Source organism: Sapajus apella, unplaced genomic scaffold (assembly GCF_009761245.1).
Source record: "Sapajus apella isolate SASKATOON/1434 unplaced genomic scaffold, GSC_monkey_1.0 scaffold148, whole genome shotgun sequence".
Taxonomy (NCBI): Eukaryota; Metazoa; Chordata; class Mammalia; order Primates; family Cebidae; genus Sapajus; species Sapajus apella.
The window spans coordinates 847,046-862,990 of record NW_022437088.1 but is presented as its reverse complement, the minus strand read 5'-3'; the positions used below and the strand labels follow the sequence as shown (position 1 = coordinate 862,990).

General features: G+C 50.6%; 1 protein-coding gene across 3 annotated transcripts in view; it reads right to left on the bottom strand.

Moving 5' to 3' along the window:
* Positions 1-15,945, bottom strand: part of KCNN3 (potassium calcium-activated channel subfamily N member 3) — a 167,152-nt gene that overhangs the window by 61,436 nt on the left and 89,771 nt on the right. For all 3 annotated transcript variants that reach the window (XM_032265108.1, XM_032265109.1, XM_032265110.1), the window contains exon 3: positions 4,365-4,783. In XM_032265108.1, the coding sequence (XP_032120999.1) occupies positions 4,365-4,783 (419 nt within the window). The remainder of the gene's footprint in view (positions 1-4,364; positions 4,784-15,945) is intronic.

The following is a 15,945-nucleotide window of genomic DNA, read 5'->3' as shown; positions in this document are numbered from 1 at the left end:
AGGAAAGCTGGCTTCTCCAACCTGCTGCCGCAGTCAGACCCGAGCCTCAGATGGTCTCTCCCAGTAAGGCTGCTTGGCGCTTGACAGTGTATAATCAGGAGGTTCCTCCCTGAGAGGCCTGTGGGAGGTGGGCAGGCAGCCAGGACAATCCCAGAGAATGCCGCGTGCCACAACTGTCAGGCCTCAGAACCCATGATGTAATGCCTCTCCAGGGGCCAAGGAAAACAAGCCCGCTGTTGTCACTGCCCTCCCAGCAACTGGGCACTGCCCTCCCCATGGCACGGCTGTTCTGCGTAATTACGAACCCACTCGCTCTCCTTGGGAGGAGGAAATATGAAAACCTTTGTTGTCACGTAAAAACCAACCCAAGATAGGAGAACTGTCTTTTAGATACATCTTGCTGTAGAGGGATTTCCATAGCAACTTCAGAAGTGTGTGTATACTAGAGATAAGTCCAGGCTGATGAAAGCCACCTGGAATGTGAACAGGCTCTGGGCATCAGCAGCTGTGGATTTTTCTAGAACCTGTCATGATGCTGTGTGACCCTGGGCAAGTCACTTACCCTCTCTGATGCCTAAGGTGATAGAATCATCATCAGATCAGGCTGAGAGATATCAAGGTCATCTTGTCCACACCACCCTGGTCTGATGCTTCAGTTCCCCGAAGCTTCCCCTGCTTCTCGCCTCTGTCAGTCTCTGGCTGAGTAAGGCCTGCCTCAAGGTCTCTGCCAATCTTATTATTTGACATTGGGAAAGACCATGATCACTTAAACTTGATTCTAAAAATATTGCTTAGTCTTTGTAAGAGAAGTGCTTTGCCTGTTTAGGAATCAATATTATTAATAGGGCAGATTCCTGGGAAAGAGTCTCTGAGATGCTGAGATTTGGGCGTGGGAGTTTTACTGGGGCTGCTCTCAGGATCAATACCTGTGGGGTATAGGGGAAGCTCCCTGGTGCAGTGGCAACAGGGCCCTTAGGCGATCCCTCAGGGACCCTGGAGTATCCTGTTAGAAGCAAAAGTGGCTGGGCCTTTGAACTCCCACCCTGACAGATTCCCCTGGGAGTTTGCTGCCCCCAGGCAAGGGGCTTGATCTTAAGAGAGGGCCTCGGTCACAGTCCCCGCTGAGGGAATGAGAGCCCGGCCCTGGAGGGGGCATCTGGTGACTCAACCCTCCATTCACTACGTGGATGTGTTTGAATTGAATATGAAGGCAGCCCGGGGCCTAGCACGATAACAGGGTAAAGACCGTTAGGCAGCGGAGGCAGGCGAAACAGCAAGACTGGGGTTCACATGTTGGTGTCAGTGGCCTGGAGACTCTGAGATCCGGCAAGTTGCCAGGAGAGTCGAGGCCATGATTTCCTTGTATGTGCAGGATTCAGCCTGGGCTGGTGGCACACACGTGAACTTCAGAGTCAGAAACGAGTTCAGATTCTGGCTCCACGCTTACTATTAATAGCTCTGTGACCTCGGGCCGGTTACTTTCGATCAGTTTCCTCAACGCTACCATGGGCCTTCATGTCCAATTCAAATACATCCACATGGTGGATGACACGTTGCTTCATCCGGATGCCCCTCCAGGACCCGGCTCTCATCCCTCAGTCGAGGTACCTCTCACAGATCCGTCGTGAGGGCACGCTGGGATGGCATGTGGATTTTACACAGAACTAGCACAGGGGAGCTACAATAGCATCCATCATGCTTTCATACACCTCATGTTATACCTAAGTCTTTGATCAAATGGCCATTTCGCAAGAGAAGGGAACATTCGGAGAATTTCCGATTTGCTCCTTGTTTCTCTGTGCCTTGGTCTCAGCTGGGGCTTGTGAGCCATGTCTGCAGAGAGAGAGAGAGAGAACGAGAGACCCAGCGGCCCACCGGCGGCCAGGGTAACCATTCTCAGCTTGGAAGCTATGGACAGCCATGCAACATCGAATAAGAGGCATCATCTAAGTACTGTGCAAACTACGTTCTTTAAAACAAGCTTTTTTCCCCAGGGAACATAGAGTCGCCCCTTCTTACGATAGGTTCGATAAACTATGACTCACTTGCAGGTACTTTGTTGCCTGTTCGGCCTGTTTGCACATCTGAAGTACATGCCAGAGACCATCTGAGGACGTGAAAGGCTTCAATAGCTTAAAGGGCTACACAAATTCCATTATTATTGTCAACAGACAACGTGGCTTCCATCAATTAGAAAGGAAAACAGGAAGAGTATAGGCCAGTGTATGGTCGAAGTTGGGCCGTCCTAATTATACGAAGGCAGCACAAAATTCCCAAGTGTTATCAAGGGATCTATGCTATTATTATTCATTTTCACCATGACTGGATTGCAATGCATAGTGCATATATACGACCTTGCTTGACTCTAATAAGAAGTCCTGTATCCGGCTTTCACATGCGAAAATTGAGGTCCAGAGAGGTGAAGTGATGGGCACGATATTGCTCAGCTAAGAGTGCCATGAGCGGTTTGGGGTCGGAACCCAAGCCCGTGCTTTCTCCATTGAGGGAAGAGTGTCTGCTTACCGGAGAAGGTTCGTGAAGCCCCGTGCAGTGTGGTCCCACTCAGAGTGGATGCTGCAATGTCAGCTGCTGAGTCATGGCGAGGTTCTGAATAGGGGAGCGTAGTGTGTCCCTGGGGCTCTGTGTGTGAGAAAGGTCTTCCAACACCGCACGGGCTCTCAGAGCCTGAACCTGCGTCCTGGAGGGCCCTTGTTTTGCGGCAGCAGAATGCCCTCCTCAGTTTGACCGTGTGTCTGCTGCCCAAAACGCTGAAAGAAATGTCTGCAAACAGAACGTCTCAAAACAGGGAGGAGATGTGGTTCAAGGCACCCATGTGGGGTGTGTTTAGACTACCTCCTCTCCAGGCTTGTCTTGTTTGGCCTCTGCCAGGACACAGGTACATGGAAGGTCTGGCGATATAATTACAAGTGTTGACGAATTAAGGGTGACTACCAGGATCTGTGTAAATTACAGGGGATGCTTTACCATACTTCCCAGCATAATAAAAATAATCGATCTCAAGTAAACACAGCTTCATTCTATCTCAAGTGATTCTCATTTTAAAATGAGGAAACTGCGGCCCGGAGAGCTTAAGTAACTTATCCTCGGTTTCACAGCTACTTAGGGGCAGAATCAAGGTTTCTAACCTAGATTTGGACGCACATATCAAATCAGATTAAAACGATATACAGGGCTGGGTGCAGTGGCTCACGCCTGTGATCCCAGAATTTTGGGAGACTGAGGTGGGTGGATCACTTGAGGCCAGGAGTTCGAGACCCCAGCCTGGCCAACATGGTGAAACCCCACCTCTACTAAAAACACAAAAATTAGCCTGGTGTGGTGGTGCATGCCTGTAATCCCAGCTACAGGGGAGGATGAGGCAGGAGAATTGCTTGAACCCGGGAGGCGGAGGTTGTAGTGAGCAGTGATTGAACCACTGCACTCCAGCCTGGACAAGACAGCGAGACTCTGTCTTAAAAATAAATAGATAAATAAATAAAATGAATATCCAGGACCCCTTGTGAGGGAGAAGAGTCACGAAAGGCAGCTCGAGGGTGGCGGAAGGAGGTAGCCTCAGTCCTACCCTTGAGTCTTGATGACGGCTTCCCCAGGGAGTTGGCATTTTGTTCTAGAGCCCTGGATCTCCAGTAGGTCACATCTCCCTTCTATCCCACCAGTAGCTTCTCTGAATCATTCCCAACCACCATCCTCCTAAAACAACGTTTCCCAAAGTATGTTCCATCAGTACAGTGCTTCTCAAACTAAGGTGCATATGAATCACCAGGTGACCTTGTTAAATGCAAATTCCGATTCAATCATTCCAGATTAAGGCCTGAGATTCTGGGAATTCTAACAAGTTCCCAGTGATGCCAATGCTGCTGGTCTGTGAACTAAACTTTGAGTAGCAAGGTACCAATAGCGCTTTATAATAAAAAGGATTTGCGAGCAAATACCATTGAGAAAGTCTGAACTAAACAAAAATAAACTGGTTTCATTACTGCAGGACTTCTCAGAGCCTTTAAAATGCTAATAAGCATTGTTAATCCCCAAGAGGGAGAAATTGTAACGTGGTATACGTGCATTAATGATGTAACCAAAATGCTCTGATATGTTGGTTTGCAAAGAGGGAACAGAAAATCAGGAAAATTCTGTGCCTTTTTCCCACCTTACCTTGGTTCCAATGCTGCAATTCCGGCTCATGCTCAACCCAACTCAGCACTCCCCGCTTTCCCACTGTCTCCTTCCAGGTGTCTGGGTACATGCCTGTCTCCTCCATCAGACCATATACCCCCTGGCACCCCTGCTCCTCCTCCCTTCCCTGTCCCAGCACAGGCTCTGCACTCAGAAGGCCCCAGGTGGACTACCTTTCACAGACGCGGACGGTCCAGGCAGCAATGATCCACAGAGAGATACTGAACACGAGCAGCACAGTGCCAGGGCAGATGGTCATGAGCGTTTTCATGACGAAGCGGGTGTTGAAGTTGATCTTGTTGAGGGCCCCGATGCTGCGGGATGAGGCATCAGTGAAGAGCTTGCTGTGCAGCAGCATGACTCGGGCGATCAGGTACAGGCGCAGGAACATGGGGATAGACAGGATGATGTCCACGTCGGCCTCCGCCCGGGAGGGTGTGTAGGAGAAGGCCAGGCGCGCTGTCCAGAAGAACTTGTACTCGCCAGGAATGGGGTGGATGGCGCACACCAGCATCTCCAGGCTGATGTAGAGGATGCGCTCGTAGGTCATGGCTATCCGCCAGTCATCCGCGCCATTGTCAATCACGAAGAGCTGGTGGGAGCAGAGAGTCTGTTAGTGTGGCCAGGACCCGGAGGTGCACAGCAGGGCCCAGGCAGGACAGATGGGGCAGGCTCCTGGGCTCAGGTCAGCCTGACCACCTCAGCATGCTCTTTAGAGGCCTCGCTGTGTGGCAAGAGCCCTGGATGGGGACTAGGAAGCCTGGATTCAGGTCCGGCTGGGAGGCCCTGGCTGAGACGCTTTGACTCTCTAGGCCTCACTTTCCTCCTCTGCAAATCGCTTCCCGAGATAGAGTGATTTCTAATAAGAAATCATACATTTGGTCTTCATCCTGCTTTAGGCACAGCTCCTAAAACCCTAGGAATTTCCAAAGTGGAGAGTGTCTTGTGTTTGCTAATCAGAAAACAAGTAAGTGTCTGGGGTGGAGGGTGGGAATCCAGGGTAGCTCCAGGATGGGCGCTGGTTGCCAGGGGAACCGATCTGGCGATGAGAAGGTTGGAACTTTCAGCCCCACCCCCCACTCCCTGGGCGGGAAGAGGGACCCGAAGCTTGAGTTGATCACCAGTGGCCAATGATGACATCAATTATGTCTGTGTGATGAAGCTTCCATAAAATCCCAAAAAGGCAGTGTTTTCGTTAACTTCTATTTTAGGTTCAGGGATGCATGCGCAGGTTTGCTATACAGGTAAACTCGTGTCGCAGAGGTTTGTTGTACAGATTATTTTGTCACCCAGGTACTAAGCCCAGTACCCAATAGTTATTTTTTCTGCTCCTCTCCCTCCCACTCTCCACCCTCAGTGTCTGTCATTCTCCCCTTTGTGTTTTGATGAGCTTCCAGACAGCTGGACACATGGAGGTCCCTGGACACCTAGAGGGTTGGGTTCCCATAGAGGGCATGGAAACTCCACCCCTTCCCACACACCCTGCCCTCTGCTTTGCTCCCATATGGCTGCTCATCTGAATCCTTTGTAAAGTCCTTTATAATAAAGCAGTAAATATGTTTCCCTGAGTTCTCTGAGCCGCTCCAGAGAATCAGTCAAGCCTGAGAAGGGCATCCTGTGAACCCCTGATTTACTGCCACTTGGTGAGAGGCTCAGGGCAAACAACCTGGGGCTGGTGACCGGCATCGGAAGGGGGGCCAATGTGGTGGGACTGAGCCCTCAGCCCGGGGGAGCCAACACTCACTCCTGGCAGACAGAGCCAGGGTGGAGTCACACTGCAGGACACGCAGCCAAATGTCCCCTGGAGAACTGCTTGGTGTGTGGGAACCAACCCCTCCTTTTTGCTGACCACAAGTGTTCTATGTTGAGCCACTTTCAAGGTTCCCTCCAGGACACAGGTGCCAAATAGGCTGTTTCACGATGGTGAGAATGATCAACTCATTTGTATTAAAAACACATCCCTGAGCCCCTTTCAGACCTGAGCTGAGCCCTGGAAGGGGATGTGAAGATGAAAAAGTCATGTTTCCTGCATGAGTGAACTCACAAGGGCTGGCACAGATTTCTCCTCCCCACTCAGAGAAGGGGCAGCAAGTGTTGGCTGGCAGAGCTGTGCTCTTAGGCGGCGCAGTGAAGTGTTCGTGGCACGGACTCCGGAGCCAGACTGCCTAATCCTAATGCTACTGGCACTGTGGTCCTGGGCAAGTTACCAAACCTCCCTGTGCCTCAGTCACCTCAGCTGGGGACGATGGTGATAACCGCCGCACGGAGGTCGCTGTGAGGCCGCAGTGGGTTCGCACAGGCGACACGCGTGGAATCCTGCCTAGCCCCCTGCATGCTATGTCACCATTAGCTATTCTTAGTTTTAGCATTATTAATGGATGTGGCCTCAGTCTCTCTGTAAAATGACAGTTGGGCTCAGTGATATCTAAGCTCCCTTCCAGCCCTAACCTTTCACGAAGATGCTTCCTGCTGTCACAACATGAGGATGCCGGTTCACGCAGGAGCCGACTGAGCACCTGTTATGCGCCCAGCCTTTGCCTTCGGGCAGGTCCCACTGCGGGGTCCCACCACATTTGATGACTGTGAAAGGGACTTCACGTCCTTCCCCTCTGTGGCCTCAGTCTCCATCCGAGACTGAAATGAGAAACTTCTAAGGTCTTCTCCAGCTGGGATGGTTGGATTCTTGGAGGGTGAGGCCTGAGATCCAGGCATATGTTCAGTGTGGGCCTCCTGTGCATGTGTGCACCTCACTTCTGAGCGGGAGTGGAGTATTTATCATCACATTCTGTCCTCTCTCTACCGGGCCCTTGGCCCGCCAGCAGATCTGGCTGTCGCCTGTCCCAGCTCATCCACAAACACATGCCACTCGAGACCCCAGCCTCATATGCTGCCTGTTCCACCGACAGCCACAGACAGCTGCTGCTCCCCAAAGCTGCTTATGTTTGCCTTTAAGGAGGGGAGGGCAGGGTCCTGTGGCCTAACATGAGCTCAGGAAAAAGGGCACCAGCATCAGCACCTCCTGGCGGGGAGAGCAGCTCATGCACGCGTCCCGGGAAGGCCTGAGCTGCAAGGCTGGAAAGAAACTAGGCTGGGTTAGGGGAAATTAATGTTGGGGCAAGGGTTGGGTGGAGGTTTTATTTAACCTGGAAATACAACCTCAGCACAGAAAGAGTAACAGAGAGCTGGGTGCGGTGGCTCACACTTGTAATCCCAGCACTTTGGGAGGCCGAGGCAGGCGGATCGCCTGAGGTCAGGAGTTCGAGACCATCCTGGCCAACATGGTGAAACCCCATCTCTACTAAAAATACAAAAATTAGCTGGGTGTCGTGGTGCATGCCTATAATCCCAGCTACTCAGGGGGCTGAGGCAGGAGAATCGCTTGAAGCCAGGAGGTGAAGGTTGCAGTGAGCCAAGATCACGCTGTTGAACTCGGCCTGGGTGACAAGAGCAAGACTGTCTTTAAAAAAAAAAAAAGTAACAGAGAGACTGGATCAGCATGGATTTGTGGGGGCTGAAAGCTGAGTGAAACCTCCTTTCCTAACCCTTGCACAGGGAGGTCAGGGAATGAGGGGCCCTTTATTCTGTCCATCCTTGACGGGCCAAAGGAAGCTTCTGCTCTGTTTCAAAGTTAGTCACCAAGCAGCTTTCTCTCTTCACTTTGCTGCCTTCCTTACAGTTCAGCAGGAATCGAGGACCCAGGAGAGGACCTATGGTACCAGGCCTGGTGTCAGGTGAGTGATGCTTGCCTTGCCTTTAGCATCTACCTGTGATATATTTCTGCAGCAAGGGGAATATTCCAGGCAATTCAGTGGGGCCTGAGAGCCATGGGCAGGAGAGGGAGCACTAGGAGGCAACCCTCTCACCTGCTGAGCCTCGGTTTCTCCTTCTTTCCGCTCTGTACCCCGACAGAGCCATAATGGGGAACAAAGGAGTCAATGGGTTAAAAGGGCTTCATAAACTACAAAGTATCATTTGTTCATTCATTTACTCATTCATTCATTCCACAAACATGTTGACGCCCTTAGTGATGTGGGAGGGGATTCAGAGTTGCATAACACAGCTCTGAGCAGCCCCCCACCCACCCACCCACCCATGGGGATCCTGAGGGGAAACTAGAGGGCTCTATGGGAGCAACTGGCTGAGAGGCTCACCTGGTGGTTCTAATCAGGGAGCTGTCATCTCTGAACAGGAGACAGTACTCAGCACAGCACCAGCTGGAGACTCACCCTCCTCCTTCCCCAGTGCAGCTGAGCCTGGGTTTTTCCAGACACAGGTTTCCCCAGCAATTAGAAAGCCCTAATGGCTGCTCAAAGGGTTCCCTCTGCTTCTGACTCCCGCCCGACAGGCCAAGCCATGGCAACGTGACTGCCTGGCCAAACTCTTCAAATACAAAATTAAAACCATCTACTCTGTAATAAAGAATTGCATCCAGTTACTATAGTAACTGGGTTCACTCTGGGCAGGAATGGAAGCAACGAGTAACAGATTCCTTTGATTGCCTGATGAGGAGCGGCACTGTAAGCTGTCAGAACGAAGTGGAGAACGCGATGGCAGCTCTGCCCAGTGCGACAGAAGGGTGCTGGTCCCCAGGGGGGTGTCCCCAGCTGCCTCTCAGGCACCTAGCCCAGCCTCGGTTGCAGCTTGCTGGTACAGGGAAGGTGGGGGCCACACGGGGTAGTGGAGCTGGAGGTGGGAGAGCTAGCTTGAAGTCTCCCACATCCAGCTGTTAGCCATGTGATCTTAAGCCATTCCATGACGGCTCCGAGCTTGTTTCCACATCTCCAACAGGGGAATATTGACCTTGGCCCTGCCTGCCTCGTGGGGTTAGTGTTAGGATCCAGTAATGCAGATAAAAAGTTGGACAGTGCCTCACTAACTACTCTAAAAATATGAGGGGTTAAGACGGCTGGCCTGGAGGACACGCATAAACAGTGTGTATAAAGAGGGGGTGTTTTGAGTAGGGGGTAGGGGGAGAGTTTTCAGGTTGCAGATTAAAAGCCTCTGCTAGACAGGGTTTTATGCATCTGAAGGGTGGGACATGTTCCAGAAGACCCCATTGCTGTCCTGTGTGAGGGCACTCTATGTTTTCTCCCTTCTGACCCCTGGAATCCCTCGCTCCCTCCCGGTTCAGAGCAGGTGGCAGATCCCCACCCTGCTGTTTCCTCAATGCATTCCGTTCATTCCTAACAAAGCACAATCCCAATTATTATTGATTTGCATTTGTGAGGTTTCTGCTGTCTCTCCCCTTAAACGTGGTTCCCAACCTACTCACATCGCACATTGGAATGACTTGGGGAACTTGTTCAAAAATACCCTTGCCCAGGCCCACCCCAGACCAAGTCAATCAGAATCTCTGGGGGTGGAGCCCTGACCATGGGGTTTTTCTTAAGACTCCCCAGTGAGTCTAAAGTGTCACCAGGTTGGGCATCCCCCCACCCCCACCCCCAGTCACAGTTGGAGCTCCAAAGAGACAAGGGCTGTGTCTTCCCTGTTCCATGTGGCATCTCCAGAGCCTAGCCCAGGTCTTAGCACTTAGTAGGTGTTCAATAAATCTTTGTTTAGTGAATTAATAACTCCCACTTACTGTCTGCCCCTAGACTAATCTTCCCCGTCTTGGGCTCAGCTTCCTCCTCTGAGGGCTGAGGGAAAGAACTAGACAATCCCAAGGCACCTCCTGCTCTAAAGAGCCATAATTCTGTGGTCCTGCGCAGACCCTCTGGCTGGCGTGTCCCACCTCATCTGTGTTCTCAGTGCACCTGAGCTCTCCAGGAACAGGAACCATGCCCGGCTCATCTCACTCCCCTCCCATGCCTGAGACGTTGCCTGGCACAGAGTGGGCAGCCAGTAGAATTTTGGTGAATAAAGGGGTGGGTAGGCGGATGACTGTGTCATATGAAGAAAGGGACAGATTGCCCGTGGTCCTTGTTAACACCCAGAATGGAAATTCCTGTTGAAAATCCATTCCTAAGCCTGTGACTCACAAGGGGCCTGACAATTCATCTCACACCACGGGAAGGGACACCCTCTTATTCCCAAAGGGTGGTTCATCCTGGAATAAACTGTCCCAGGTGACCTCCAAGCCTTAGAAAGTTCTAGAGCAAGTCTGGAAGCAGGATCTTGAGTAGCACTGGACCAGAGGGGCAGGGGGGGTGTGCACGCGGCTCCGCAGAGGCCTATCCTCCCCGGGCTTAGTCTGCGGCATCCAGCCCTGATTCTAGACCAGCTTGACTGTTGGCCTCTGATGGATTCTGGAAAAATACTGAGCTGATGTGGACAGAGTGTGGCATGGGGCAGGGAACACCGTGGCCCTCGAGTGGTCTGCTCTGGGCTGTTCCAGAGCAGAAGAAGCCGCAGAGGCCCAGGGCCGACCAACGAGTCTCTTCCTGACCAGGCATGCGTTTGCTCCTTGCACGCTGGCTTCCCTGAATGGGAAAGGAAAGCCACATTCTCTGAGTCACTGAATCTTTCTGCCCCCTAAGCCTCAAAAAGTGATTTCACTCACTGAGGGTGTGACTGGCCTGAAGATGCAATGTGTCCGTACCACAGTCTCTGCTCTCCCGAAAGCTCCACTCTTTCCTCAGATAGTCGCCCTGTCCAGAAGTGACTCCAGGCCAATCCCGCTTCCACTTAACTGGTGGTTCTGAGAGCCTGCAGGATTTTCAGCCTGTTGGTATAGTTCCGAGAGCTCTGGGAGGGAGACTTTATGCAACAGTGATTCCCAACTTTCCTTTAAGGAGCTTGTAATTAGAGAAAAAGGAGGGCTAACCGAGCTCAGTTCAATACAATAATTAGTAAGAATCAACAAGGTTAGGCCACTGTGGATATAAATATGAATCAAATGCATGTCCCCTGAATCAGTTAATAATCTCAAGTAGCCCTAGTAAAAGAGATGCCCGATTCCGATGCCATTTGAAAAGCTTCTTGGGCTAGGGAGGGCTTCAGCAGTGCTGGGAAGGCATGCTTCAGATACACAGGAGGAGGAGGCAACTTGCAGAAATGGCCACAAATTCCTCCCATCCCATTCACTTACTTTTGTACATGTGACTTTGCCTCTCCTCCAAGCAAGAAGTATAGCCTATTTCTCTCTGTCTCTGTTTTTGTTTGTTTGTTTGAGACAGAGTTTTGTTTTTGTCACCCAGGCTGGAGTGCAATGGTGTGATCTGCCTCCCAGGTTCAAGTGATTCCCCTGCCTCAGCCTCCCAAGTAGCTGGGATAACAGGCACCCACAACCACACTTGGCTAATTTTTGTATTTTTAGTAGAGATGGGGTTTCACCATGTTGGCCAGGCTGGGCTCGAACTCCCGACCTCCAGTGATCTGCCTGCCTCGGCCTCTCAATGTGCTTGGATGACAGGTGTGAGCTACCGTGCTCGGCCAGCACAGCCTATTTCTCAGTCCCTTCAGTCTGAACTTAGCCATGTACCTTGCTTTGACCAGTGGAAGATTAGAAAGTGTGATACAGCAGGGGTTTGAAAAATGTCAGCCCCATGAGGCTCACTGTAGACACATGGCCTCAGTATCCCTTTCACCCCAGCCTACAGCCAGCACTAGCTGCCAGGCGTCAGAAGCCATCCTAGACCATCTGCGTGGCAGAAGCTCACCCCAGGTGAGACCAGCAGAAGAACCACCAAGCTGAGCCCAGCCCAAATTACTGACCCACAGAAACGGGACCTAAATTGTTACTATTTCAAGCCATTATATTTTGAGGTGCTTTGTTATGCAACAAAACTAATATATAACAAAACAAATTCTTTTCTTTGGCACATATTAGAAAAGCCAGGCCATGTGCCTACCATGCCCAACGTTTTCCTTTTAGATTCTTATGCCACAGCCCCTGGAAGGAACCCTCACCCGTCGCCATGTTTTCACGCCACTCAGATACGTCTGCTGGCCAGTCTTTCTCCAGCAGCTGGGTGACTAGATGGGGAGGAGATCAGGGTCAAGGGCCATTCCAGCTTCCCCCAGCCCCACTGCCCCCACAGACACATCATTTCAGATATCAAATAACTCAGAGCATTAAAAAAGTTGTTTTGCAAGCAGTTTCGTTGTTTTGCATACAAAGTGTTTTCTCAGATGTGAGGAAGTCAACCAGTAGAATGAATCGGGGAACAAAGGCAAAACATAATGAATTGGGGGGGGCCACTGGAGAGAAACAGCAGGGAGTCTGGGAACAGTGGGCCTTGGCAAATGCTGAGGGTAAATGGATTCGCTGGCAGCTAACAAAGAGGTCAGCATGGGCATCCTATCCCTGGACGGCCAACGCGGGGCAGTGCAGAAGGTACTTTCAGTTATTCAGGGATTCTCCAGAAGCCCTTGGCTTTTAGCTGTGGCACACGGGTAGGTCACAGGCTCTCTCCCCTGTCACCTGCACCTCAGGGAGTCCAGGTCAGAACTTTCCCTGGTTAGAGTGTCTCACCAAGCAAAGACGTCATCGCCAGCTCATCACAAGGCCAGCGCTGAAGGCCATCTGGCCACCTCAGGATGGGGCCGTTCAGCTGCAATCTCTGCAGGGCCCAAGACAGGCTGCCTTGACAGGGAGACAAGGACACCACCCGTGCCTCCAGCGGCCACATGGCAGAGCCCCAGCTTCAGGCTCTCGAGGCCTCCCCACACTTCCTGCAGAGGGGCAGGCACGCGGGGAAGCTTGCCTTTTCTTTTTTTAAGGATGAGTTTAGAGTCAATTCATTGGATTCACTCATTTCTCCCCCATTCTATTTTGAAAGTCTTGAGACCTTTCTGATTTTTAAGAAAAATATGTCATTAAAACGTTCTCAGCTATCAGGGAGGAGGCCAAATTCCTGCTTCAACACTCTGACCAACCTGAAAAACTTTCAATCCTGCACAACTATGAATTTCTCTAAATTAAAGGAGAAAAAATGGAAAAAGCCCTTTTGTGTACTGTTCCCTCTCTGTGGGGAAGAAAACTTCAGGGAAAATTTCCATCTTTTAAAAAAATATACACAGAAACAAAGCGAAAGGAAAAAATTACAGATTTTCTTAGGATATATTATTTATATATATATAATGTATTTTATATTATATATATATATATATATATATGTACATATATAAATTTAAACACCCTGGAGCATATATTCTGCATATACACCATTACTAGGGGGTTACCATGGAAGCAACATCAAAAGTCCTGTAGTACCTAATTAGGTTTCCCTGAGGACAGGAGCTGATTGCCAGTGATGAAATGAACTTCTGGGTTTGCAGCAATGGTTCATAAAATTTCCAGTCAGCAAATGCTCCATGGAACTAGAAGAAGAAAGGGAGGAAGGTGGGGGGCGGGAAGCAAAGGTAGAAAAAGGCGGCTCTAGGCCGGACGTGGTGGCTCATGCCTGTAATCCCAGCACTTTGGGAGGCTGAGGCGGGTGGATCACCTGAGGTCAGGAGTTTGAGACCAGCCTGGCCAATGTGGGGAAACCCCATCTCTACTAAAAATGCACACATTAGCTGGGTGTGGTGGTGGGCACCTGTAATCCCAGCTACTTGGGAGGCTGAAGTAGGAGAATTGCTTGAACCCAGCAGATGAAGGTTGCATGAGCCGAGACTGAGCCATTGCACTCCAGCCTGGGTGACAGAGCAAGACTCCGTCTCAAAGAAGAAAAAAAAGAAAAAAAGGTGGCTCTAGAAGAGGCCAGCCATTGAATGAGCCTTGTCAGGAAAGTCTATGATGCTACCATCAACAAGATGCTTAGGGCGCTGGGGTCCGCGCTAGCCGGCTCTGTGTCATCTGCAACCATCCCGCTCCCTGGGCCGTGTGTGATGCCCACAGTGGCTCTTTGGACCAGCCAGGACAGGCTTTTCCCGAGTGTGTCCGTAGAGCTCTCCCTTGGTCTCTTGCAGTGTGTAATAACCACCCATGGGGATCATGGAGACTGAAGTTTGTTTGGGACTAACAGAGAGCAGCAGTAATCATAAATCCTTTGCCCTGTCCTCAGTTCTCAGAGAAAGGAAGCCAGGCTCCAGCAGTTGAGGAAGCCATTATGTTTCACTCAGATAGCAGGAATTTCTTGATCCCTGAGCATGGCACCACTGGCCATCTGTGTGTGGCAAGTCTCTGGACCTCAGATTCCTCAGTGTCATGTGAAGACTTGGATCCAATTTGTGGTTTTCCATTTTCTCCAAGCCATTTCTTTTAATAAGATTTTTCATGTATGCCCAACATGGGAAACAGACAGATTCAGAGCTGTTGTAGTTGAAAGGGCAGAGAAGAACATCCAAAGATCAACTCACTCACCTCCTCCTCCAGTCTAGACCTCAGTAGCAGACCCCGTGCTCTCCATAGAACCCTTTGATTGGAAATCCCTTGGATGGACAGGCTGGTCTCTAGTTGTAATGAGAAATGAGGTGTGGTGCTGGAAATCAAGGTGTTTGGGGTTCAATATGTGCTGGATGCAGAGGCCCAGAGCTTTGCCCTAATCGGTTTACTCACTCATTTATTCATTAAGCATGAGTTAAGCCCCTATTAAATGACAATCCTTGGTAAGCTCTAGGGATACGGCAGGACAAGTAGACAAGGCCCCTGTCCCCACAAAGCTTACATTCCAGGGGAGGAAAGCAGATATTAAACAGGTAAACCATTTAATTTTAGAGAGCGATGCCTTCCAGTAAGAGAATAAGACAGGGCAAAGGAAATGAGAGAAGTCACAGACAGTCAGGACAGGGCTCTCTACGGAGGGGACCTCTGAGTCCAAAGCGAGCCTTGCAAAGGTATGCGTTACAGAGGGGACAGCATGTGCAAAAACCCCAAGGCAGGATGGAGCTTAGAGAGTTAGAGAGAGAAAAGAAAGACGACCAATGTGAGCAAGAAGTGAGAGATGATACCAGATAAGGCCAAGATGGTAGTAGAGGCCAGATCACTGGGACCTTGGAGGTCACAGAAGGAGCTCCATCAAGGGACAGGGAGACCGCAGACCAACTCCCACCAGGGCCACGCGCGCTATGTCACCACCTTCTGAAGAAAGACAGCCCACAGGTTAACTATGTACCTGTGGTGGTCAGCGGGCCTCCAATACAAAACGCCACGGACTGGGTAACTTAAAAAACAGAAATGTATTTTCCACAGCTCTGGAGGCTGGAAGTCTGCGAGCAGGATGCCAGCATGGTCAGGTTGCGGGCAGGGCTCTCTTCCTGGCCTGCAGGTGGCTGCCATCTCACCAAGTGTCCTCACATGGCAGAGAGAGGGGGAGAGGTCTCATTTTTTCTCTTGTCCTGAACCACAGTCCTATAGGATTAGACCTTATGACCCTTATGACCTTATTTAAACTTAATTACCTCCTACAGACCCCATCTCCGAGGCAGTTACGTTGGAGGTTAGGGCCTCAACAAATGCGTCCTGGGGACACACCATTCAGCTCATAGCTATTTCCTTCTGTGTCGAAATTACCCGAAAGCCGACTGTGGGCCAAGCCAGGTGGTTCTGCATATACCATTTCACTGCAATCTCATAATGTTCCTGGAAGGAAGTAATAGCCCCATTTAGCAGATGAAGCAACCCAAACCAAGAGAGGTTTCATCAACTGCCCAGGGCCTGCGGCATTTTACATGGTCCAAGGCCCACGCCCTTTCATCTGCCAGCCTGCTAAGCAGGCCCTCTCTTTGGGGACTGGCCAGTTTGGGCTTTATGCTGTCTCCTTCTAAAGAAAACTCAAGCCCACACTTTCAATGCTCATTCTCAGAAGAATTTTTACTGACCAGAGAATCAATATATGATTAAAATAAACTGGGTTCCATTCCTGGCGT